Below are 24,720 nucleotides of genomic sequence, written 5' to 3'. Positions count from 1 at the left end.
AGCTAGTGAAATTAAGCCATTAGAAATATTATCCTAAAATCATCAGAAGCCAATATGATTGAAAACAGCTTCTTCAATTTGTTTGTTTTTAGCTCTGCCCCAGAGAGGAATGTGTGTGTATTTACAGAGTTCTAAATAATTTCACAAAGAAGACTTACCCTGTGTGCCCCACTTTCTGATACCTTCTATTCTCCTCTCTCTTCACTTCTAATCTACTTTTACTCCATTGTTTTTCTTCCCATTCTTTTTTGAAATATGGTCTAGATTCCCCTAAATGTATTTTACCCAATTGTTGGGGACTGCGGCATAAACATTAGAAATAGGTTTAGAACACGGGATTTGGGGTAAGGCAGATATCGCTTCAGCCACTTGCGTGCTGTGTGACTTTAGGTAAATTTCTTAATTTCTCTAAACGTCACTTTCCTCAAGTGTACAGTGAGCATCATAACTATACCAACCTTGGGATTAAAAGGATGCCTGGCATATTTAAATTCTTAATAACATGGTAACTTACTAACTTTAGAACCAAAATGATCCCCTTAGTTTCACTGCCTGCTTAGAGCTCAGCCAGCAAACACTGATTGTACTTTCTTCATCTGGAACTATTTTTATTGCTAAGGAGACGATGGGAACTAACAGACTTATATTTTCAAATGAACTATCTGTGCTACGGCGATTAGAATAGAGTGGGAGAAGGGAAGATGCAGGAGGGGAGAGAGGGGACAGAAGAGAGGAAGCAATGGGGAAGAAGGGAGAGGGAGGCTTAGAAGAAAAGAAGGAATAGAAAATCCTCCGTTGTTCTCCATCCTGAAGACTCTTTCCAAGATTCGAGCAAAGAGAACGATGGCATTGAGCAAGGGAAGGATGGAGCTGATGTTTAGTACGCGGCATCAGTTTGATGTTTGCAAATTTCTTAAACATCAGATTCAAACTTTTTCAAAGCACATTTCAAAGTGAAATGTACATGCTTACTGGCTTATTCTTTTTTAATTAGTCTTTAGCACTCATAGTTTAGATATAGATGACTAATAGATGTCTATTTATGAGTTATGCATATGTACATTTGAATGTATTTGTGAATGTTTGAGACAGAGGTCTGAGTGGAGTCAGTGATTTGAAATTTTTTTTTTAAATCACCCTGGGGGGAAAAAACCTAGTATGATAGATTAATACCTCCTGAAGTTTAATTTCATAAAATTAATCAACAATACTTCCTGGTATGGGTATTCTAGTGCTCAAGAAGTCCATGAACCCATTCTAGAAATGTATTGCTGCATCCTTAGTGTGCTGCTGCTTTCCAAAATCACTGTAGGTAATGAGATAATATTGATACTAATATTTAGAATTAAATCATTAGGCTGCTAAATTTTCATTTTCATCAATCTTGGAAAAGACCTTAAATTAAAAAAGAAAACAAATAAGTGAAAATGAAATTTGTTCTCATCCTTTGTCCCTCTAAATATCCACTGATCTCACACCAAAGCGCTTTCTAACCAGGTTAAAGTCCAATTCTGTACTCACATTAGGCTAAGATTCAATTGACTTAAAATTTTACACTAACCGCCAGTCAACCTTATCATGAACTTTCATTATGTGCATGTAATTAATTGGGTCCAACAAACAATATCAGGACTGTGTTATAGACTCTTTTCCCCTGACCATATAATTAGAATATAATTACCCACAGGATATCAGAATGATGCAAAACCTTTCCTCTAAATGCGCCCTCATTAGGAAACAAGTCTCAATGTACATTTATTCAATCATGTGAATTAATTAAAATGTTACTGAAATAAAGGAGGGCAGCAATAAAAAGTATCTGATGTTTATTAAGAGACTACCACTTGAGATCGCCATGCAGTTTATATTTAAACCCATTTGACCCATGTAAGAATTTGACCATGTAATGTTACGCACATCCAATATACTTGAAAATCTGGATGAATGAATTATTGTGTGTCACTGTGTTTTAAAGGAACATAGTACACAACGCATGCAAAATGTAAAGAATCTGCAGAGGATTTTAGAGGCCCCATTATTTCCTGGTGAATCCAAAAGGATGTTTTCATGACACAGCAGTGGGCAGAAATCACTTTTAACTCAAAGCACCAAGGGAAATACTTGTTCATCCCAAACATTCCTATTGCAAATTTGACATATGTATTTTGCTATGAGTCAGGAGACAATGGTCTGAAAAGCCTAGACTTACCAAAGCTCTAATCATTTTTGTTGTTGTTGTTGTTGTTTAAATAAAGAAAAAGAGTCTCAATTACTTAAGGAAGCTCAAGTTATTTCAATAGCATATTTTCTTTAAGCAGACATTCATATGTACCTAATAATATGTTCTTTTAAGAGGATGAATAATATACCACACATTCGTATTATCTAAAACGTGAAAGAATAAATGTAGAAAGAAGCTGAGGAACATATGATGTATATCCCACAAGAAGCTGCTGATTCATACAGAAACATTCTTCTTTAAAACTATTTTATCTTGATTTCTCTAGTGCCTGCAATATTGTCATATGCAGTGAAATTTATATATTAAATTAATCAACAAATAACTCTAATACAAAGGAATACACAGCTTTTTAAAGAATATCATAAATAGTAAAAAAACTTAAAAAGGTGTATGTAATATTTCAAATAAGATACGCAGACATTTTCTATATTATCAGATAATGCTTTAGACAATTTAGGTTTGTGTATAGGTTTTATAAAACTTATTTCTGGTAATTAAAATTTGACCTTAATCTTACAAATATACATGTGCCACTTTAAAATGGAAATTTCAAATGAGCACCAAGATAAATGAGGCTATGTACAAATTGCAACTTTTAATATGCTACTTAAGAGCAAACTAACCAATTTTTAAACTGTTGCTTTTTTTAAATAAATTTTTTACTCCATAATATATTTGTATATGTTTGGAATATGTGTTATATTTACAAAATAGTATAAAGTTTCATTCAGATATTGGACTACTCTTGATAGAAACCAAAAATGAAAGAAATAATGGACGCACTCTTGCTAAGTAATAAGGGAGATGTTCTCACACAGGCTGGCTTAATTTTCAGCATAAATGCTTCAGTCGAATTTTGTAACAAAGGCATGCAGTTACAGTCACTTATTAAAAAAGCTGTGACTTAAGTAACATTAACTAAAGTAATATTAACTTAAGTAACATTAACTAAAGTAACATAAACTAAGTGTAATCACCACACAAAAAAAACAAACAAACCCTACAATAAACTCCTACTAATAGAATATGAACAATGTGAAAGTTCCATTTAATAATGAACACTGATGTTCATGTTCTGAATTACACTAGCAGTGAATCTGATGATATTTTGACATGGGCTGCTGTACCATTTAAGCTATACTTTTAAAAAATAACATTTAAATATAATTTGATAACCAGAGGAAAATTCCTTGATCCTACTCAGAATTCTGAAATGTTTCCTGTAAGGTCTCTACTACTTTATTTGGAATATTAGGCATTTCACAGTACCATCTATTGGATATTTTATATAACTACAACAGTGTAACCATCACTAGTTTTTTAAATTTTAGTAATGACTACAAAATACTTCAAGTGCCACTTCAGAAACTAGGCACAATGCTAACTGGACACCCACTAATGCTACCTCATCATCATCTACTTTAAATCTGAAGTTTATTAGCTTATAACAATAAAATTCAATTATCATAGGATATTGATGATTTTTTTAAAATAAGCTTCTGTCACTTGTTCATTGTAATTTTTATTTGATATTTGTTACTGTCTGATGTATTTCTTTTCAACAGAAAAAGTGATAATGGATGAGATTCAAAAGAGCTGACTGAATGTTATTCATTAATCCAGTAAACATTGCTGAGCATCTATTCTGTGTCCAATTGAATTAGATACTAGAGATAAAGATTAAATGATTTTAGTGTGAGTGTCAGGAATGATGATGGTGCTATGGACTGAGCATAGGGAACTATTGCGCAAGAAACAATGTCTCATATATGGACCACAGAGGCTTCCGTGGGACATCTAAGGGGAAATTGACCACATGAAGCGGAATATTTGGGTTTAGAGGGGCGAGGGAGAACACACAGAATGGACATATTTCAAAGTGTTAGTTGTAGTCACAGAACTGGATGAGACCCCTTACAGAGAGCATAACATTAAGAGGCAGATAAAGATCACATCCATATACAAATACAGAAAATAGCATTACACCGGAGAACAAACAGCTCCTTCGCTAGTATGGGTTCTAGGGCACACACACAACTAAGGATGAAAAATGAGAAGTTCAAGTGCTGGACTCGAATCATGAGTTCTACCAAATATAAGCATGTTGGATTACGCTGTGTTTGAGTTTTTCCTTTGTAAATCAGCATGTCACCAGTATATTATTACAGGTCATGAGAAATGCCATGGGAGGACAAAAATGAGTTCTGAGAGAAGCAGAAAATGCTAGAAAGAAAGATATTAAGAGAAATATAGGCATTAGAAGACTCAAGAATATTGGAGAAATGGTAACCAAATAAAAATATTTGAACATTCATTTTGTGGTTGGGATGAAATCAAAGTAATGTAATAATGAACAGAACACTAGGTGGTATGCTGTATTCCTCCAGGATTTGGGTTTCCTTTGGCAAATAAAGCTGAATTGATTAAAGCTCCCATAAATATTAGCAACCAAATTTGAAATGATAAATTGTATCATCAAATTGGATAGCAAAGGGTAGGCATGGAGGTCTCAACAGAACTAAACTATCCTATTCCACATGAAGGGGACATACAGGTTTAACTAAGGAACAAAGTGAGTCGACAATCATTGCGTATGTTGTATACGTGAAGTTGATGTATAGGCAGACCTCAGTTTATTGTGCTTTGCCTAATTATGCTTCACAGGTGTTATGTTTTTCACAAATGGAAGATAAGACCCTCCACCAGCAAAAAAAAATTATGCTTTATTGTGATACTTGCTTTATTACAATAATATGGAACCGAGACCACAATAACTCCAAGATATACCAGTAACTCACTTTAATTCAGAGTTCTGGAACCAAACCTGCAATATCTCTGAGATATGACTGTATGGACCAAAAGTTATACGTGAATCTATGTTGCTTTGGTTCCAAGTGAAGTTGAGACTAGACAAGTTATCTATATATATAAGCCTAAGTGACTGTCTCACCATCCAACCGGTAGCTATGACGCGCACTGATCACCAGGGAGCAGGCGCTCAGTGCACTGGCATGGAGACATGGAACAGGCTAATGAATCTTAGAGGGAAGTGGGGAGGGGGGAGGGCGGGAAGAGATTAACCAAAGATCTTATATGCATACTAGAGGCCCTTTTCGGGTCCCTTGGCCCGGCCTGTGGGGAATCAGGTCAAAACCGGCAGTCCAATATCCCCCGAGGGGTCCTGGATTGCAAGAGGGCACAGGCCAGGCCAAGGGACCCCACTGGTGCACAAATGTGTGCACCAGACCTCTATATCTAATAAAACTAAGGAAGCATGTATATGAATATTTTATGATCACCACCACCATTTCATTAAAACCAACATGTTACCTTTGCAAGGTGACATTTAACCTTAAATATCTAGTGATGAAAAGATTCAAATTTTTATTGCACTTAAAATTTAAAAGTTAGAAGATGGAAATGATATAAAGCATTTATTTCCACAGAAATTCAATTAGACCTGGATATCTGACCTGCCCTAACCTTGATCTTCCTATAGAGGGCATAAGTAGAAACACCAACCCAGAGGTTCAAATATTTGGGATCTTTTATGTCAGTTTGTGGTAATTTAATCTAACTAATATTTAATGAGAATGGCCAATTTTTCATATCTTTGACAACAATATTTTCTAAAAAGGATAGAAAAAGTGTATCTAATTCTTTTAATTTGCATTTCTTGATTATTCATAAGATTTACATTTTTTAAATATTTTTTAATTTTTTGTATTACATTTACAAAATGGTTTTCTTTATTATGCCTATGTTTACCTTTATTTATATATTTACAATTTTTTAAAGAAATTTTGATTTTTCAAATCTGTGAACATTTTCTTTTATCTTTCCCATTTCAGGAAAAGGTAAAAGGGCCTTCCACAAGGCTAAAATTAAATCTTTAAGCCATGAATGATTTGTTTTGGATAGGTATAAAGTAGAAGTTATATTACTTTAGTTTCCATCTGATTATACAGTAATCTCAACACCACTGATCCCTACCATTCCCTGCCAGATTGGATACGCAACCTTTATCAAATACATTATTACATAGACTTCAATATGGTTTGACCTTCTATCAGTTCTGTATATCTATTGCTTTATTTTGATCATTGTATCTTGAATAAATATATGCTTGAGATTTGTTAAAACAGGTCTTTCCTTATTACTCTTCTCAGAATTATAATGTATTTGTGTAACATTTATTCTTCCTAGAAAACTTTGGAATCATGTTGACAAGCACAAAATATTGCATGGAAATTACATTAAGTAATTTGTAAATTTGAAGAAATGTATATTCTTTGTAGTTAAATTTGCTTTTCTTCAATATAATTAGACCTCATAACTTTGTTTTAATTTTTTGTTTTAGGATAATATGATCTCTTTCCACTTTGGTCTGATTCTTTCTTGTACTATGGATTTTTTTCATCCTCTCCTGAAAATTACTGATTCAGTTGGCCTCAATGTTGATTTTCCCACCTATGCAGATACTGAGATATTTTAGTTTCTGATAGGCATTATTTTTTCTCAACACATTTTTTGACCTTTGGGTTTCCCCTTTTAAGTCAGTATATTATAAAATAGGTGCTTTCCTCAGTATTCTTGATTATGTAAAACAATTGCTAGTAACCTGTGCCTCTGCTCAATGCAATAAATCTTTATTCATGACGCCCCCCTAACTTTTAACTACTATGCTTGTTTCTTGTCTTGTTGCAAAATTATTACTATTTTACTTTGGCAGCAGGCAGACTTATTTTTACTAATATGCACTTTGGCCATAAGCCATCAGTCTGCATTGATAGTTGCTGCCAAAAGGCAAAACCAAGGGAAACAAACACTACTGCGTCGATTTCAGCATTATTGTTGAGGTGTAGTTCCCTACCAACATAATTTCACATGGAAGAAATTAATGTCTGATCTCAATTACAACAGTAACAATAAAAGTGTTTTCTCTAAGTGAATGGTTTATTTTTATGCCTATATTTCCTCCTTTTTCTAAGGTTCCTAAGAAACTCAGGGACAAATTTGCAAACCACCTCTATCAACTTTGCAGATTACTGTGACATGAATTTCTAAGTCTAACTTAATTTTGTCAAAGCAGTATGTTTCCTATTATTGCTTACTGCATATTTACATAAACTGCCTTGAATATTGTTGGTAATAAGTTGTAGGATAATTTAATTCATTAAAACATGAACCCATATCCTCACTTTTGAATCAGGCGCATTATATTCTTTGTTTTGTTTGAATCTATCTCATCGATTTTACATTTTGAATATTTTAGCCCTTTTTAAGGTGATGTTCATTCTTTGGCTACAGATTTTAGATTTTCATGAGATTTTAAAGTAATTGAACTTCCCATTATGTCATATCAGCTTTTGGTTTCTGGTATTCTATAAATCAGAACAAAACCAAAGAGGTAAAAGTTGGTTTCCCTAAAATATAACTTGCTCTAGATACAACTATATTTTAGGCATACAATATCATAGAAATGTATAGGAATATTTTATAAAATTAACTAAAAATAATATTTTAGTCCTAAAAAATAGAAATCTAGCATATTCATTTAGGTAAAAACAAATAGAATTAGCCATAATAGATTAACTTTTTCTCTAGGATAGACTGTTTATTAGTCTACATAATAGGTGAACATAAAGATGGGTTCTTCAGAAACCAATAAAAGGAATCTAACTAAAACAATGCAACATAAATGGTTCATCTCACAATGTATGATAGAATCAACACTTAGTTTTGATGGATCATTTTCCCATTTCTTATACGATGTCCCTTTAAAGTATATGTGCATGAATACTGTGTGCAACCAAACTAAGTATACACATTTTATAAACATTAAAGCTCTCCAGTGCTTAAGGTGTTCCTTATTAGAATTTAAAGCAGAAAATGATTGTCCAAAAAAAGGAACATACAGAATTTAATTTTACACATTAAAAAAAATTAAAAATACTTAAAAGCTGCTATCCTTTACAAACAATGCCATGAAACTGAGTCTGAGTTAGATTTCCAAAATATAAAAAAAAATGAAATTCCTTTTTGCCTATCATTACTGTGATGACAATTATGAATTGATCTATAATGAATATTAATTAAATGAATATTAAGAAATGACATTGATGAAACATTTATTGAGCACTGCCAATGTGCTGTGTCCCACTCTTTAGACAAAAAAGAAAATTGCAAAGGCACAAACCCATGGTACATTACATAAAGAATCTCAAGAAAATTGATGACTTCAGTAACTGTGGGTAAAGGTTAAAGAGGTAAATGGAAAAGAATGGGGAAGCAGCTGAAAGGGTGTTAATGAAAACTAAAGTTCAGTGCAGCAAGTCTCCTCCTTATCCAACTGTTCACACCTTCCCATCAGACTCGACACTTCTAAATATGCAACTAGGAGAGGAAATAAGGTTACAGAGAATCCAAAATCCAAACTTCAGAGGCACAGGGAATTCAAATATCTCCTTCCCTCCTTTAACTGGATGATGTTTAGTTTTGAATTAGTCACTTGTTGCTGTTTGGAGATGAATGGCCAAACAGAAAGAACCCATAATACTTGGACTATTAGAAAGAAACACACACTAAACATTGCTGAGTTGCAATGACTTGGTGAAACACATGTTCTAAGGAAAGATTGAACAAACTCTATGCTATTTAAGATCCAACCACCATACCTACAACGCATACTTCTGTAGAATTCTTAGCACCAGGGAAGTGCAAGCAAGATCGGAAGAAGGGAATATAGACATATGGTTCTCTGAGGGTGTTATACGTAGAGACAAGGAGACTGCTGCTTCAGCAACACAAGTTGGCCAAGTTTACAGTCACAATGAAGAAAGAAGAGAAGCAGAACTGGAACCATTTGAATCAAAGCTAAAGAATATGTTTAAAATGTATATTTTCCAAATAGTTTTGTTTTCCTTTGTCTGAGCTAATGAGCTTTGTTATTTATCTTGTTGGCAATCTTAAAGGTTAATTTTAAGTAAATTTGGATATTATAACAGAAGAAAATATTGCAGGAAGTGCACACCACTATCTGTCCAAAAGACATGATGATAAACATATTTTTTGTTTTATGTCATATCACTTCCTGTCAATGAATATTACTTTTACTATATATTCTGATATTATGTGTTTAAAAGTAAGATAAAATAATTACCTAAAGTTAATTTTTAAATGTTTAAAGAATCAATAGTTTATTCTAATATGAATTTTTGGTTTTAGAAAGCAATCCACTCACTACGTTCCTGATTTGAAAATGTGTTTGCAGTTCTGGAAGAACTAAACTGACATCTGATTCACCTGTAGAACAATATAATACATTTTAGGAAAAATGATACTTTGCAATATTAATTAGAGAATAACCAGGAGTAGCCACTCTTCATAAAGATGTTCACAAAAATGTTACTTACAATAACAAAATAAATAAGTGAAGCATGCTAGATATACTGTTTCAACTAAACTATGATATTTTCACATGAGACAATAAACGGCCAATAACAGTGATGTTCTGTAGTATACAGAAATAAATATTCAATGATATAAGTTTAAGTGTAAAAATAGGAAGTCACATGATATATTAAGTTTAATGACAAAAATGTCAAAAAATGTACACCTAAAAATCAAGAGGAAAACTTTAATAGTTGTTCTATTTATATATAATCATTCTTATATAACTGGTTACAGATTTTTAAAAGTTTCTCATTTTATATTGTATTTATAACTTTTACTTATAATAATAATAATACTTAACAGTAATTATAAAAAATGACTAAGTAATTAACTCCTTAAAGTACAGAATACGGAATCAAAAGAGAAACATGGTAATTAGCATACAACCGCTACTCTTCCCATTGGCTAATCAGGGCGATATGCAAATTAACTGCCAGCCAAGGCAGCCAGGCCGGCAGCCAGGCAGCTTGAAGTTAACATGAGGCTTGCTTGCTTCAGTGACGGAAGAAACCAACGTTCCCCGCCTGCCTTGCCGGCCTCTGAGCCTGCAGTTTGAAACATTGTAACAAATATAGAAGCTAAACAAAACCCCAGAAACCTGCTTTCAGCAAGCTGGGATCTCAGAGCTGGAGTTATACATTGTTTCAATTATAGAACCCAAAGAAACCAGATACCTGCTTTCAGCAGCAGAGGCCTCAGAGCTGGAGCCAGAGCTAAAGCTGGCCCAGAATAAAAAAAATAAAAATAAAAAAAGGAGCAGTTGGGAGCTTCAGTCCTCAGCCCCTCACCCAGACTGGCCAGGCACCCCAGTGGGGATCCCCACCCTGAAGGGGGTGTGACCAGCTGCAAATAGCCATCATCTCCTCACCCAGGCTGGCCAGGCACCCTAGTGGGGACCCCCATCCTGATCCAGGACACCCTTCAGGGAAAACCAGCCAGCCCCACCCATGCACCAGGCCTCTATCCTATATAGTAAAAGGGTAATATGCCTCCCAGCACCGGGATCAGCGGAGCCGCGAGGCCTCCTGGCACAGGGATCAGCGTGACAGGGGGCAGTGCCCAAACCCCCTGATCGCCCTGCGGCTCTGTGTGTGACAGGGGGCAAGGCCACAACCTCCCTATCGGCCCTGCTCTGTTCGTGACAGGGGAAGGCACCCCAACCTCCTGATCGGCCCTGCTCTGTTCCTGATAGGGGAGAGCTCCCCAACCCCCTGATCGCCCTGCGGCTCTGTGTGTGACAGGGTGCGGCACCCAAACACTCCCCCCGCATGGGCCCTGCTCTGTATTTGACAGGGTAGAGCCATAACCTGCCCATCGGCCCTGCCCTGAGTGTGAGAGGGGCGGCGCCCCAACCCCCTGATCAGCCCTGCTCTGTGGGGGATAGAGGGCGGCGCCCCAACCACCCCCCCCACGGGCCCTGCTCTGTGTGTGATGGGGTAGAGCCATAACCTCCTCATCCGCCCTGCCCTGAGTGTGACAGTGGTGGCGCCCCAACCCCCTGATCGGCCCTGCTCTGTGTGTGATAGTGGGCGGTGCCCCAACTCCCCTATTGGCCCTACTCTGTGCGTGATGGGGGGAGCTCCTCAACCCACTGATCAGCCCTACTCTGTGCGTGACAGGGGGGAGCTCCCCAACCCCCTAATCGACCCTGCTCTGTGCGTGACAGGGTAAGGAGCACCAACCCCCCTGATGGGCCCTGCTCTTTGAGTGACATGGGGCAGCGCCCCAACCCCCGGATTGGCCCTGCTCTGTGCGTGACAGGGCGTGGCGCCGCAACCTCCCCATCGACCCTGCCTTGAGTGTGACAGGGGGCGGTGCCCCTACCCCCCAATTGGCCCTACTCTGAGCGTGACTGAGGGTGGCATCGCAACCTCCCAATCCGCCCTGCTCTGTGCATGACAGGGGGCGGCGCCCCAACTCCCCAATCGGCCCTGCTCTGAGCCCGACCAGGGGCTGCACCTAGGGATTGGGCCTGCCCTCTGCCACCCAGGAGCAGGCCTAAGCCTGCAGGGCGTTATCTCCCGAGGGGTCCCAGACTGCGAGAGGGCACAGGCCAGGCTGTGGGACGCCCCCTTCTCCCCGAGTGCACAAATTTTTGTGTACCACGCCTCTAGTATTGTAATAATTTTGTATGGTGCCAGGTAGATACTAGATTTATTTGGGTGATCATTACATAAATTATATAAATGCCTAACTACTATACAGTACACATAAATCTAATATAACAATGAATGTCAACTGTAATTGAAAGAAAAACTAAAATAAGTAACTAGCACATTATTTAAAGAATAAGAACTTAAGTTTTAAATAATAATGTACACTAATCCTTTTGTGTCTATTGAAAACTAAATTAAAAAAACAAGGTAAAAGTAATAAAAATAATATTTAGCCCTGGATGGTGTTTCTAAGTGGTTAGAGCATCAGCCCATGAACTGGTGTCCTGGGTTTGACTCCTGGTCAAGGGTCAAGGGTATGCACCTGAGTTACAGGTTTGACCCCTGACCCCATCAGGGCGTGTGCAAGAGGCAACCAATAAATGTGACTCTCTCCCATTGATGTTTCTCTATCTCTTCTTCCCTCTTATTGTCCCTTCATCACTCCCTTTCAGTCTCTCTATAAATAAATAGAAAAAAAAATATCCTTGGGTGAGGATTAAGAAAACAACAAACAAAAAGACATTTATGATAATTTTCTTCATATTACAGTTCAAACATAAAGTTTAAAATACTACTCCTCATGAGACATCTCAAATCCTCTTTTGTTAATAGAGATACAAGAAATTGACTGCTTTCTTCAAACTGAAGGATCATTATAAAAACTTGTATATTCCTAGATACCCAGTTTGCCTGATCATAAAATATATATAACTTGGCAAGAATGTAAGATAAAACCATCATTCTATAGAAGTCTAAGAATCAAGGGGACTTTATCTAGCCTTTTCACTGATTTTTGTGACCTAACAAATTTATATGCTATCAAAAATAATTATATATTACTAAATGAGGCCATTATAGTGAAGGAAGATTTGTGGATAGGATAGTCATAAAGTTATTGGTTAACACATAGAAGTAAAGAATATTTTTACCAACACCATAGTCTACTGTGGGTATAAATTTCACTCTATGCTTTCTGAAGATAGAGGATAAAATGTGACAGTAATAAGAGTCATAGGTCCAAAAGATAATAAACTATGATACACAGCCAACAGGGATTTGTTAGGTAATGAAGGATCTCTAACAATATATCCTTCTTTGTCATTGATTGTTTCATGAGATTAAAAAACAAACAAACATCTTTTGCCCTAACCAGTTTGGCTCAGTGGATAGAGTGTCGGCCTGCGGACTGAAGGGTCCCAGGTTCAATTCTGGTCAAGGGCATGTACCTTGGTTGCGGGCACATCCCCAGTGGGGGGTGTGCAGGAGGCAGCTGATCGATGTTTCGCTCTCATCGATGTTTCTAACTCTATCCCTCTCCCTTCTTCCCTGTAAAAAATGAATAAAATATATTTTTAAAAAACCACCGTTTAATGCAGATTAATAACATAAAAATGAGTACAAATTTAATGACAGCAAATGTGTAAGGGACCAAAACAAATGGAGCCAAATCTGTCTTGCGTTGGGGTAAAATTTAGAACATAACGAGTGAGTGGATTGCATGCTAGTCGGGCCATGTTCCCAATGGAATTATTGCAGTTTTTTGTATTGATCTTCCATTGGGATTAGACAGCAGAGGTTTCTGAATGTGATCTAGGAAAAAGAATTAAGAATGCCTTTTTTAATGAAGTCCATGAAACAAAGAACATCTGCTTTGGCAATCAGTTGGTAAGGATTCATGGCCTTTTATGGAAATTAAGTGGCTTATTAAGAAACTAACTGAATACATTGAAGTCACTTTTTATTTGTTTGGAGGAGGGATGAGGGAAGACCTTCAGGAAATCTACCTTTGTACACAGTGCTGAATGCGCTTTCACATAGCAGTAATCCGACTGTGGTTGTAATCAATTTTGCTGAAAGATTTTTCAAAGAAAGCATTATAAGTACCTGCACACATAAAAAAAACTCATGAAAATATTGATAAAATTCCTACACTACATAAATTTTAAGCAATGCAGTTTTATGACAGTATCCTCAAAATATGCTCGATGCCAAGTGCAACCCCCAAAAAACAGTGATTATATCTGATGTATGGGATCACTGAAGATTACATTTTTATTTCCATTTCAGAGTAGTTGGTTTTAGTCCATTTTTATGGCAATAGGCACCATCAAGAGCAATTGTCTGTGGAAGCCATTTGTAGTGCATGCTTATAAAAGCATGTCATCGGTGCAGAAAAGATGCTTACCTTAATAATTTCAATAACAGGAGAATGCACATGTATGGTTAATAACAAGTATTAAAGTTAATAACAAGTATTAAAGTTAATAACAAGTATTAGGGAGAAATTGAAAGGCTGAGAAGGGTATTACAGAAATGTTGAAAATATGATGTCCTAAAACCTGAAAAGATGTCCTAAAATAGACAGCTTGACCTGGTAATATATCATTTAGATGCCTCAATTATGAGTTAGGGGTAGATAGTGAGTTTATACCACTCATCCAATAACCAATTCTTGACCACAGAGCCAAAACAAAGGAAAAAACAAACAAACAAACAAACAAACACTGCAACAAACTAGATAGCTTAAGGCTTCATTTTATATTTCCTAGAATGTGACGGATATAGTTATTGCCATTTGCAATAACTGAGTCTGAACCTCACTTGCTTTTCTTAGAGAACATTAGCATGACAAACTAATAATTTTTAAGAAAGAAATGTTACTAAAGAATAAAAAACAAAACAAGTTATATTATTTGTGAGTACTAATAACGTTCTTTAAACAAAAGATTAAAAATTTACAGCAGTGATGGGGTATGAATCATTCCTGGACTATTAACGAGAGTTTACAAATTGAAAAGCCTCAGAGGCCATCAGTCCAGAGCAGGTTAAGCAGTTTTGTGGACAGAACAACATTATTAATTTGTCTAATTTACTAGTATTTAAACTGTTAATGGGTTTAATAGTTAATGTAATTATTCCATGATAAGAAAGAAAACTTTGATTTCTACTTTACCAGGTGGGGAAATTTTAAAGCACCGTTTAGGCTGATTAATTAACATATATAAAAAAATCCCAAAGGTTTTATAGAGCAGGTGTACTTAGAGAATTACAAGTAGTTCAAATTATTCTTAATATCTAGTATGTAAGGTGATATGTAAGGACTGGGTGGGTTGCTCTAGTTCGAGCCTTGTTTACCGTTCTGGAGAGTTTGGATTTCAAACAAGGAGTCACTGAAAATGTTTACTTTAATACAGCTAAGCAGAAAAATATTTTGTTGCATTTTTGAAAGTGGGTACAGGAAGCAGAATGGAGGGTCCATGGAAAGGAGACAATTAGGAATGATGCTACTAGGACAAGCCAGGGGAGCAATTTGTGAGGGTGACCTTTCAGGTGTCACGGTTGGGCTGAAGGAAAGAAAAGGATTGAGAGCATCACTATGGGCCTCCTAATGATGAATTTGATATTCAGGACGAGGCAGCATTAATGATGAGCCTTAGGTTTCTGGCTTGGGAAAGTAGGGGTTTTAAGATTCTATTCACAGAGATGAGACATATAGGAGAAAGTCCCTTTAGGAATTTAGAGAAAGGGTGGGAATGATCAGCTCAGTGCACAAGTTCTGGAGTGGCACTTCCTGGGTTCCAATCCTGAATTGCTACTGCATAGCCCTGTGACACGGGAAATTCACTTAACCTGGGTCTCAGTTTCCTCATATGTAAAATGAGAAGAGTCATAATATTAATCTTAGCCCCAGCATTTCTTCTCTCCTTCTCCTGCTTTAATTTTCTTCTTTACATTGAAAATCCAATCACTATTTTAATATAACTAGGTACTAAGTAATTTACTTATTGCATTGTTTATTTTCAATTTCACCCCATTGGAATGAAAACTCTATGAAGGTAAATACTTTATTTAACATTTTACTATTTCCCCCATCTATAATATTTTTGGCACATAATAGACACTCAATAAATACATGTTTAATGAATGAATAAAAGTTTGGTACAGTAGCTGGCATAGTACATGTGTTCAGTAAATAAGTTATTTTGATTACATTAAGTAAAAATAATACATTTGGCACATAAAACATCATGGGCCCTATAGGTTGCAGGTTTGAGATTCAGAAAAGGAGGATGAACTAAATATAAATTAGGTGGGTAATGAAACAAATAAACAGGATCCCACTGGTAAGAAGTTAAGGGTGGAAAGCTTGTGACATGCAAGGGCAGAGCACAGAAATGCATCAATATAGGGCAGGTTGGAGTCATGAAAGCCAGAAAAGATACTACAATGCAGCATCCAGAGAAACACAAGAAGGAGCAGGAGAGTGTTGTATAAATGAAAGTCAGTGAAAGGTAGAAGTTGAACGATGAAACGGTCAATAGTGCCTAATACTTCAGAGGAGAGAGTACCAAGAAAATGATAAAACAGCAAATAATGAGATACATATCATGATTAAAACCGCAGTAGGATTCTGTGCCTAAAAATAAATCTTCAGAATCCAGTGAACAAAAAGCAATAGAAGGGTTTGCAAGATTAATAGAAGAATATTCACAGGACACACATTCTTTACCTTTACTTCTCTCAAAGAAAGAAAGGACAGAGTAACAGAAAGAGTCTATCTCATGTTTGACTTTATGTGACCAGAAGTTGGTGTTAAGTGGGCCAAAGAAGGAGTCCTCCTCTGGCTCACACAATAGAACTCACAAAGGCAGCTGGATGACAGGATGACATAATATATTAGTTCTCAGAGATAAATTCTGAGACCAAGAATGCATCTAAACTAGCAAATTACTCCACTTTTTAAAGAGCAAAAAAGTATGAAAACTCTACAAGTCTTTTCTCTTTAAGAAAATACTATAAAAGTATACAAACAACACCCACATTCATCTAAAATAAAAACTATTTTTACACGGCTCTCATTAATTTTAATTAATCTTTTTTACTACAGGATGTCTAATAAATTTTACATGAAGAAAGGAAAGTTAGAATTAGTTATTGCTAGTCTCAGCAAGGTGGACGTATTTTCCTTTGCTTTATATTTGCAGTTTGAGAAAATGGCGAGTTTTTAGTAATTTTTTTAAAGGACATTTAAAATACAACCAGTATTTTACAGATAATTACAAAATGAATCATAAGTGGGTACAAATTGAGTAATTTGATTAATTTCTAAGTTGACCTTTAGAAAAGTATTTGTCTAACGTTTCTTAGTTGTATTTTTATCATATCCAACTGAAGTTGCAGCTACTTAATTTTCATGTGATTTTTAAAAATGAAAACTGCATTGTGGATATAAAATCATTTGTTTTGAAAAATAACTGTTTCGCTTCAGAAACAGTTTGGGTTTTGAAATGTATCATGAACATTCTCATTGACCATTTGCTTCTCTTTCTATCAAGGCTTGCTCTTTTCAGAGTTACTTTGTCTTCCTTATCCATTTTTCACTTGTAAATTTAATGCATTAAGTAGTTACTTTTCTGGTAGTTCAATGTATTGTTCACTAATATAAAATAAAATACTATTGATGGCAATGCATAGCTTTCTTCAAGGTGTATGTCCTCATGCTAGGTAGCCTCTGACCCAGATGAGAGACCTTCACATTGCAGATATATAATGTGCATCCCCAGCAAAATTGTCCATAAGAATAAATTCATTATTCTGGGAAGCTGGATCTATAAACCATGTAAAATGTAGAGGGGTTCTGCCTATACAATTTCTGGTAAGTATAGCATGACTCGGTGTTAAAAGCTGAGTCAACTTCAGGTAGACACACCTCACTAAAATGTTTATTGCGCCATGAAGGAGAAAGAAAATACAGTGGGAAAAGGTATCTTCTCTGAAGCAATAAAGTGTTTTATATCCGTACAGTTCTGCCTTGATCAATGGACAATTAGCTCTGGAAGCGTTTAGCGGTAAGGTCTCCGAGTCAGTCATAGGAACCCCACGTTATAGTAACATGATGAGAAGGGACTCACCAGTACCACGGGACAGATTGTTGTGGGTGGTAGAATATGGTCCTTCAAAGGTCCGCAGTCACATTCAGGTTTTAGATGAGAAGCACATTTATTATGCAGCTGGGAAAGGAGAGAGAGGACACTCTCACATTTTGCACGACAACAGCAAATATAGGACAGATTGTATTTCAACTCAGAAACAGTAAATACTTTAAAGGTACCTTAAAAGAATTATAAGAACAAACAAGCAGGATCATAATCAGATGCATATTGCATTTGCCCTTATATATCTACCGTAAATAAACCATGCAGCAACTTTCGCGACACAGCCTATATATTTCCTAATTCTCAGAAATGTTTATATTAAAAATGGGCTTTAGGTTTTATACCAAAAGAAACCTGATTTCTTTGACAAACACACATTATTGTCCATTAAAGTTCTTCCTTAGCATAATCTTGCAACCACTGTACACTGTAGATGCTTTTTTTTTTTTTTTGACCCTCCTGTTTTCTCAAAGTCATTCCAAAGTGCACAGCTCAGTATGGGGCATAATTGATCCCATCATTAGTTTTAACTTTGTAATTCAATATGTAAATGTAACCAGAGATTCATCTCAGTAGGAGCAGGATATAAATATAAGATGATTATCATTATAAAAATGTACCTTTATACTGAATTTATCAGCTCTACATCAATCTAGTGCATAATCATACAATGTATTACTTACTTTTCAACATATATAAACCTAAACAGATACTTGAATCGATGTTGGCCATACATTTAAATTGAGATGTTATAACATAGTACATTAAATAGTGATTATGTTAAAAAATTGAGGTGGTAGGTTTTATTGGAATCATACAGATTTGCTAAAGTAACAGTTGTTTACTTAAATGCTTCTAGGGACTTCTCCTGCCCCATTCCATATCAATTTAATGTGAAATATAATTTTTAAAATTATACATGTTAAAAATGATTTAAAAAATAAATAACATCTCTTATTTAAAACAAAAAAAAGGAACTATGTACAGCTTATTGCAGTTTTGACTCAAAAGCTCCCCCTTTTAAGTCACAGTTAAATTAAATTTCACAATAAACTTACCTCTGTAACAGTTACTTGGCAACCAAGGATAGGAGTATAAAGAGTGCTGACTTACTGTGGCTGATGACACTCTATGGAAGGGGGTATTTCTATTGTCCTTCAGCCTAGAAAGTCTTCTATGCTAACTCCCTGCCTTGGATTTGGAGTTAAGGCTACTTATACCATAGCCATGCACATTTGGCTGCATTATCTGAAATAAAAGCACCTTTACACATTCATCCATAATTAGCAGCTCTGCTTGTCAGCAGCATGTTAACTTCTTATAAAAAAAGTGGCTTAATCTAATCAGGAACTGCTGATCTTTGTCAAGAGGCAAGAGATGTTGAAAATAAAGAAGCAGTTGAAGCCCCAGGGAAAAAAAAACAGAGCTAATTAAATGAACACTGATTTGGGAAATGCATATTTTCTTCAAAATAAAATTAGTGACTAGCTTAAATGTATTATTAACTTATTGTACTTAATCAATTTTCTTAGACTAAATAGTAGCCCTGGAATTTGGGATTTAGAGATAATGGATTACCAAGTGTTATGGGTTGAATTAGATCCCCCAGATTAGATATGTTGAAATCCTCACTCCTGGTAGCTATGAATGTGTTCAAGTTCAGATGAAGTTACACTGGAATAGTTTGAGCTCTAATCCAATGACTGGTATCCTTATAGAAAAAGAGAAACCTGGACGCAGAGAGACAGACATGGAGGGAAGAAGACCATGTGTGACAACAGAGTTCGGTATTTGGTGATGAAGCTGCAAGTTGAGGAATAGCAAGGATTGCCGTCAACCACCAAAACAAGGAAGAGAGAGGCAAGGAAGAGTTCTACCCTACAGCCTTCAGAGGGAGCATGGTCCAGTTGACATCTGATTTGGATTTCTAGCCTCCAGAACAATGAGAGAATGAGGCTACATCACGCATTTTGTAATATTTTGGTATGGTAGTCTTAGGAAACAAGCATGCCAATCAGTGTGAAAACTGAACCAAAACCAAGGACAGACGATGTGTCTTCAGGCTCTTAAGTACCAGGGTTTCCCAGAGTAAAAGCTTCAGCTTTCTGAACCTGCACAACCTCTCTAAAACTGAGAATGCAGACTCTAAGAAGCCCTTATAAATAGCAGGATCCAAGATAAAAATTCTTGTGTGCACAGGGTGAGAAAGTACTGATTTTTAATCTTGGCTGCAGTTTCCAGGGACTCTGAAGGACAGAGGGGCAGGACCCTTTGAACATCTTGCCAGCATTGACCACACATGACCTGTTATAACAGGATTTTTCTGTTTTTAATTTCCTTAACTGGTTAGATTTACTGAAGATAGAATTCAGTTCAAAGAGCCTATCTTTATAACTACAAATGGCAAAATAGAATAACATCAAGAAATCAGAGGTACGTACTTACAGGAGGTGTTAAAATGGGTTTATAACTTTAAAAATTTATCTGAACTTACTTGCATAGCTGATGGATATTTGAATATTGCAAGATTTCTTTAAAAACTGAATTTAAGTCACATATGTAAAATACACATTTATAGTAAAAAGAGTAGTATATCAGTCATTAAATTTAACTTAGAGAGGGCCTTCTCTAAATTAAGCATTCCATCAAGGAATTAGGGAAATAACGTGTATATTGGACCAGAGCTGGATCAGATGGTAGTCTAGCAGTGTAGACAATGTAAGCATGCAGACATACAACCACTGGAGAGCATCCAGACTTTCCTTTTGGTGTGGATTAAAAGTACAGAAAGTATTCAGAAAAAAAGAAATAGTATGTCAAGGAAATGTTCAAGAAAGTTATAGAATTTAATATGTTCTTGAGATGTAGTAAAAATGTAAAGTGGGTCTACTGAAGGGATTAGAGTAAGCACAATATCAGGTAGCAGGGGAGCATGGCCTTCCCAAGGGACTGTCAACCAATATGGGGAGCTCCATAAGGGGCACCATGGAAGGGAATAGTATATACGCCATGTGCCTTAGCTTAGGGTCTGATATTTGAGGAACTGAAAGGCAGGTCAGGATAGGAGGTGAGGGTTGCATTTATTATCACAGAACTATTAGAGGTTGCTGAAGGTGGCATATGATAATAAACTAGTATTTTCAGAAAATGATTCTGGAGGTGATAAGCAGCCTGCATTATAGGAAAAGTACCTTCTGTTAAGGTGATAAGCCAAGAGATTCAGATCTAATCTAGTTAAGAGGTGCTAAGAGCTTGCACTTGGGCTGTGAACGATGGAGACAAAAACTGAAATCGAGAGATAGAGATGAGAGAGAGAGAGAGAGAGAGAGAGAGAGAGAGAGAGAGAGAGAGAGAGATTTTAAGGAGAAAATTTCAAGTCTCAGTGATGGGTTGGCTATAGGAGATAAAGATGAAAGACAAGAATAAAATAAGTAGACTTCTAACTCTATTCCCAATTACTAGAAGTATGATGATACCAAGTCTGATAGAGTTACAATAGATGCTATCAGCTTCACCTAAGATTTTGTGAGAATCAGTATCACATGGTCCTGGATGTTTTCAGAACTGGAACTACTGTTCCAACTTTGACTGGGCAACCACTGATCCCTCCAGAGGGGAGAGAGAAATGGCATGAGTAATATTCATGGCGTGTCTTCTGAGAGCCAGGAGTTGGGTTTTGTGACCCTACATAATACGTTACCTAGGTTTCACTATGATAATAATTATAACTTTCTGAGCACCTAGTATGTATCAGGTTCTGTCCTAAACACATCTACTTATTGAATTATTATTAACAATCCTACAATACAGATATCATTAACTCTATTTTACAAATTAGGAAATGACCCAATACCAGGCCCAAGATTACACAGCTACTATCTTATTAGATGGAGAATGACCATCTTAATAATCTAATTAATCTGACTTCTAAGACTCGAGCCATCTCCAAAGGTAATATATAAAAGGAAGTAATAGCATTTGGAGAACCCTGAAATGAAGTCAACTTCTAGTCTCTGTTTCTCTCTGTACTCTATTCCTCCTGGACTTCATTCAGATAGGCTTTCTAAAAGCTCCACATCGATGGTGCCATATTCCATCAATGTCACACCTTCTGCTAGCTCTTTGCTACATGAATAGCACTTTCTGGGATGTATGAAGACATAAGAAAGAAGATTCTGTTTGTTTAAAGGCAATCAGTAGTCATCGGTGAGCATCGGTCAAGAGCAAATCAACGACACTAAAATTTGCAGACCGTGGTTAAAGAAGAAAGTATGAATTATACCAAATATATAAATGGTCTTAGTAAATTATTCTGTTTAACCGAGGCACAAAATCAATATATTAATTAGTTCTTATAATTGCTTAAAATAAAAAATCCAAACGTACTCAGAGGCTAGAGTTACTTTTGATAAGGTTATATATTTTTCTGAATATATGAGAAGTCTCTTATTTTTTGTGTGATTCTTGTTTCACAACCCAAATACCCATGGGGCTCTGGAGACCATGGTTTACAGCAAATAAGTTTGAGGTGGGCCGGAAGCCTCAGGATGGAAACGACTTCGTAAGAGGACAGCCATTTTTTCTGACTCTGCCTTAAACCACGGTGCCTTAAACCATGGTTGGCTTATTTTCTGAGTAGAACTGAGGGATATAAAGACATTTACAGTTTAGACCAAGCATGTCAAACTCACGGCCCACGGGCGCATGTGGCCCCACAATGAATATTTTTGCGGCCCAGCCAATATAACAGTATGTAAGAAATGTTTTAATAGAAATTTCATAACTTAATTTTTACAATATCCTGTTATACATAATTATTAATAACGAGCTACAATGTTTGCTAATGACTGATTACTATCATCGTGTTGTATTCATTTCCCTTATGCACAGATGCACCATTTCTCTACACTAATACCAGCAGCGAATATTTTCGCAGCCGATTGCCACATCATTAGTCTTGGACTGACTTGTTGGGGTGCACAACAGGAAATATTTCACTTTCGGAGAACGAGGAAAATTGGTTTATTTGCATTACGCTTATTAATCTGTGCAGTTATTCAGTGTCTGGTAAGTTAATGTTCAAGAAAAAATATTAATTTTTATTAAAATGTTCTATTATTTTATGTTAACAATTACTCATTTATTTCAGCCCTTTGTATTCAGCATGTCTCCATCAAAATAAATCTACATTTCTATGAAAATTGAGGCTTTTTTTTTTTGCAGCCCGCATAGACTTAAAGCTTGTTTATTTGGCCCCTGTTAGCCTTTGAGTTTCACTTGCTTGGTTTAGACTGTGTTCTGCCATAGTGAACAAATAGAGTTATCTTCATGTACACATTGAGCTTTAGTAAAATGTTAGGGCCTGTTGTCTGAACTGATTTAAACATAAAGATCCATAGATTTTTAAAAAGTAAAGCTTATTCGGAAGTGAAACTCTTCCGTCTTGTAAAAAAGAAGGACCTAATTTCTTGCAAGGCTGGGGCCAGGATCAAGACCAAATATAAATGTCTAATTGGTAAATGGTTGAGCTAGAAATGTAGATTTTGGAGTCATAGATGAAAGAAATTATTAACACAAAAGAAATAAAATGAGAAAAACAAAATGGAATACAAAACGAAAATAATTTCAAAATGCCATATCAGTAGGGAACCACTAGTAATGGGAACTTTGTGAAGAGTGATTCCCATAGAATGGAAAGGGTGGTAGACATACTTCATAAAGATTAAATACAGATGGGAGGAGAGGCGTCAAATAAAGAAAATTCTGAAACCTCTAAAGCTCTGCTATTAGGAGAGGTAGCAATGTATATTTTTAGTGTTCAAGCTGAGTACACATTTAAAACACATTTTTTTTTTTTCGGGAAAAGAAAAAGAATGAACTTAAGACAAGACATTTGAAATTTATGAAGAATGAGAAAATAACTTGAAATAAAAAGAAGAAATAAATTCTAATATTCTCTAGTTTCAGTTTCTGTTAAAAATGTAACTAGGAAAAAAGTAACTAATGAAAGATGCAGTATATAGAAAAAATAAGAAGAGCAGCCTCCTACAAAATCTATATATTTCATAGAGGTACAAGAAAAAAATAACCATTTTTAATATGCATAAATTTTTAATAAAATAATATCCTGGTTTTCTTAAAACTGAGGACTCAGCATGTTTGAGTAATTTTTTTAAAAAAATATATATTTTATTGATTTTTTACAGAGAGGAATGGAGAGGGATAAAGAGTTAGAAACATCGATGAGAGAGAAACATTGATCATCTGCCTCTTGCACACCTCCCACTGTGGATGTGCCCGCAACCAAGGTACATGCCCTTGACCGGAATCGAACCTGGGACCCTTCAGTCCGCAGGCTGATGCTCTATCCACTGAGCCAAACCGGTTAGGGCTGAGTAATTCTTATGTGTAATTTAAATCATTGTTGGACACCCTATTATAATAACTAAACACTTCAAAAAATAAAACTGTTTTTCATAATCGAGGAAGTTTCAAATGTAAATACAATTTAATATCTGAAAACCATTGAAGAAAATATGTTCGCATTAAAAAATATTTAATTTTATTTTTGAAAAGCAAGTCACAGTTTGTCTCATTATCCTATGTGTATGTGTGTGTGTTTAAGAAAAAATTTTTAAATAGGGTGGAGGGAGTGAAGGACACTACAAAGAAACTCATTTGCTTAACTGAGAGCTCCTACCTGTTTCATTCCCACAAAAGCAAGAACAATTTGTCCTACAACAAGAGAACTCAAATACTAGCTAGAAGCAAAACAAAACAAAACCAATTGGCAAAAAAAAACAAAAAAAAACAACCCAAACACACCCAGGCCTATAAATAATTTTTTATTATGTTGTCAAAAATGGCTATTCTTGAAAATGTCCATTCTAATTAATCCCCAGAAAATAAAGATGAAACATCAGTGGTACCA

The 24,720-nt window shown here is 35.8% G+C and overlaps 1 protein-coding gene across 3 annotated transcripts in view; it reads right to left on the bottom strand.

The window, feature by feature from the left end:
• The window catches only part of DGKB (diacylglycerol kinase beta), a 527,879-nt gene that overhangs the window by 344,130 nt on the left and 159,029 nt on the right, over window positions 1-24,720 (bottom strand). For all 3 annotated transcript variants that reach the window (XM_036328013.1, XM_036328012.1, XM_036328014.1), the window contains one exon: window positions 17,766-17,864. In XM_036328013.1, the coding sequence (XP_036183906.1) occupies window positions 17,766-17,864 (99 nt within the window). The remainder of the gene's footprint in view (window positions 1-17,765; window positions 17,865-24,720) is intronic.

Source organism: Myotis myotis, unplaced genomic scaffold (genome assembly GCF_014108235.1).
Source record: "Myotis myotis isolate mMyoMyo1 unplaced genomic scaffold, mMyoMyo1.p scaffold_m19_p_11, whole genome shotgun sequence".
Classification (NCBI taxonomy): Eukaryota; Metazoa; Chordata; class Mammalia; order Chiroptera; family Vespertilionidae; genus Myotis; species Myotis myotis.
The sequence above is the reverse complement of the archived record's forward strand: the minus strand, read 5'-3'. Positions and strand labels throughout refer to the sequence as shown.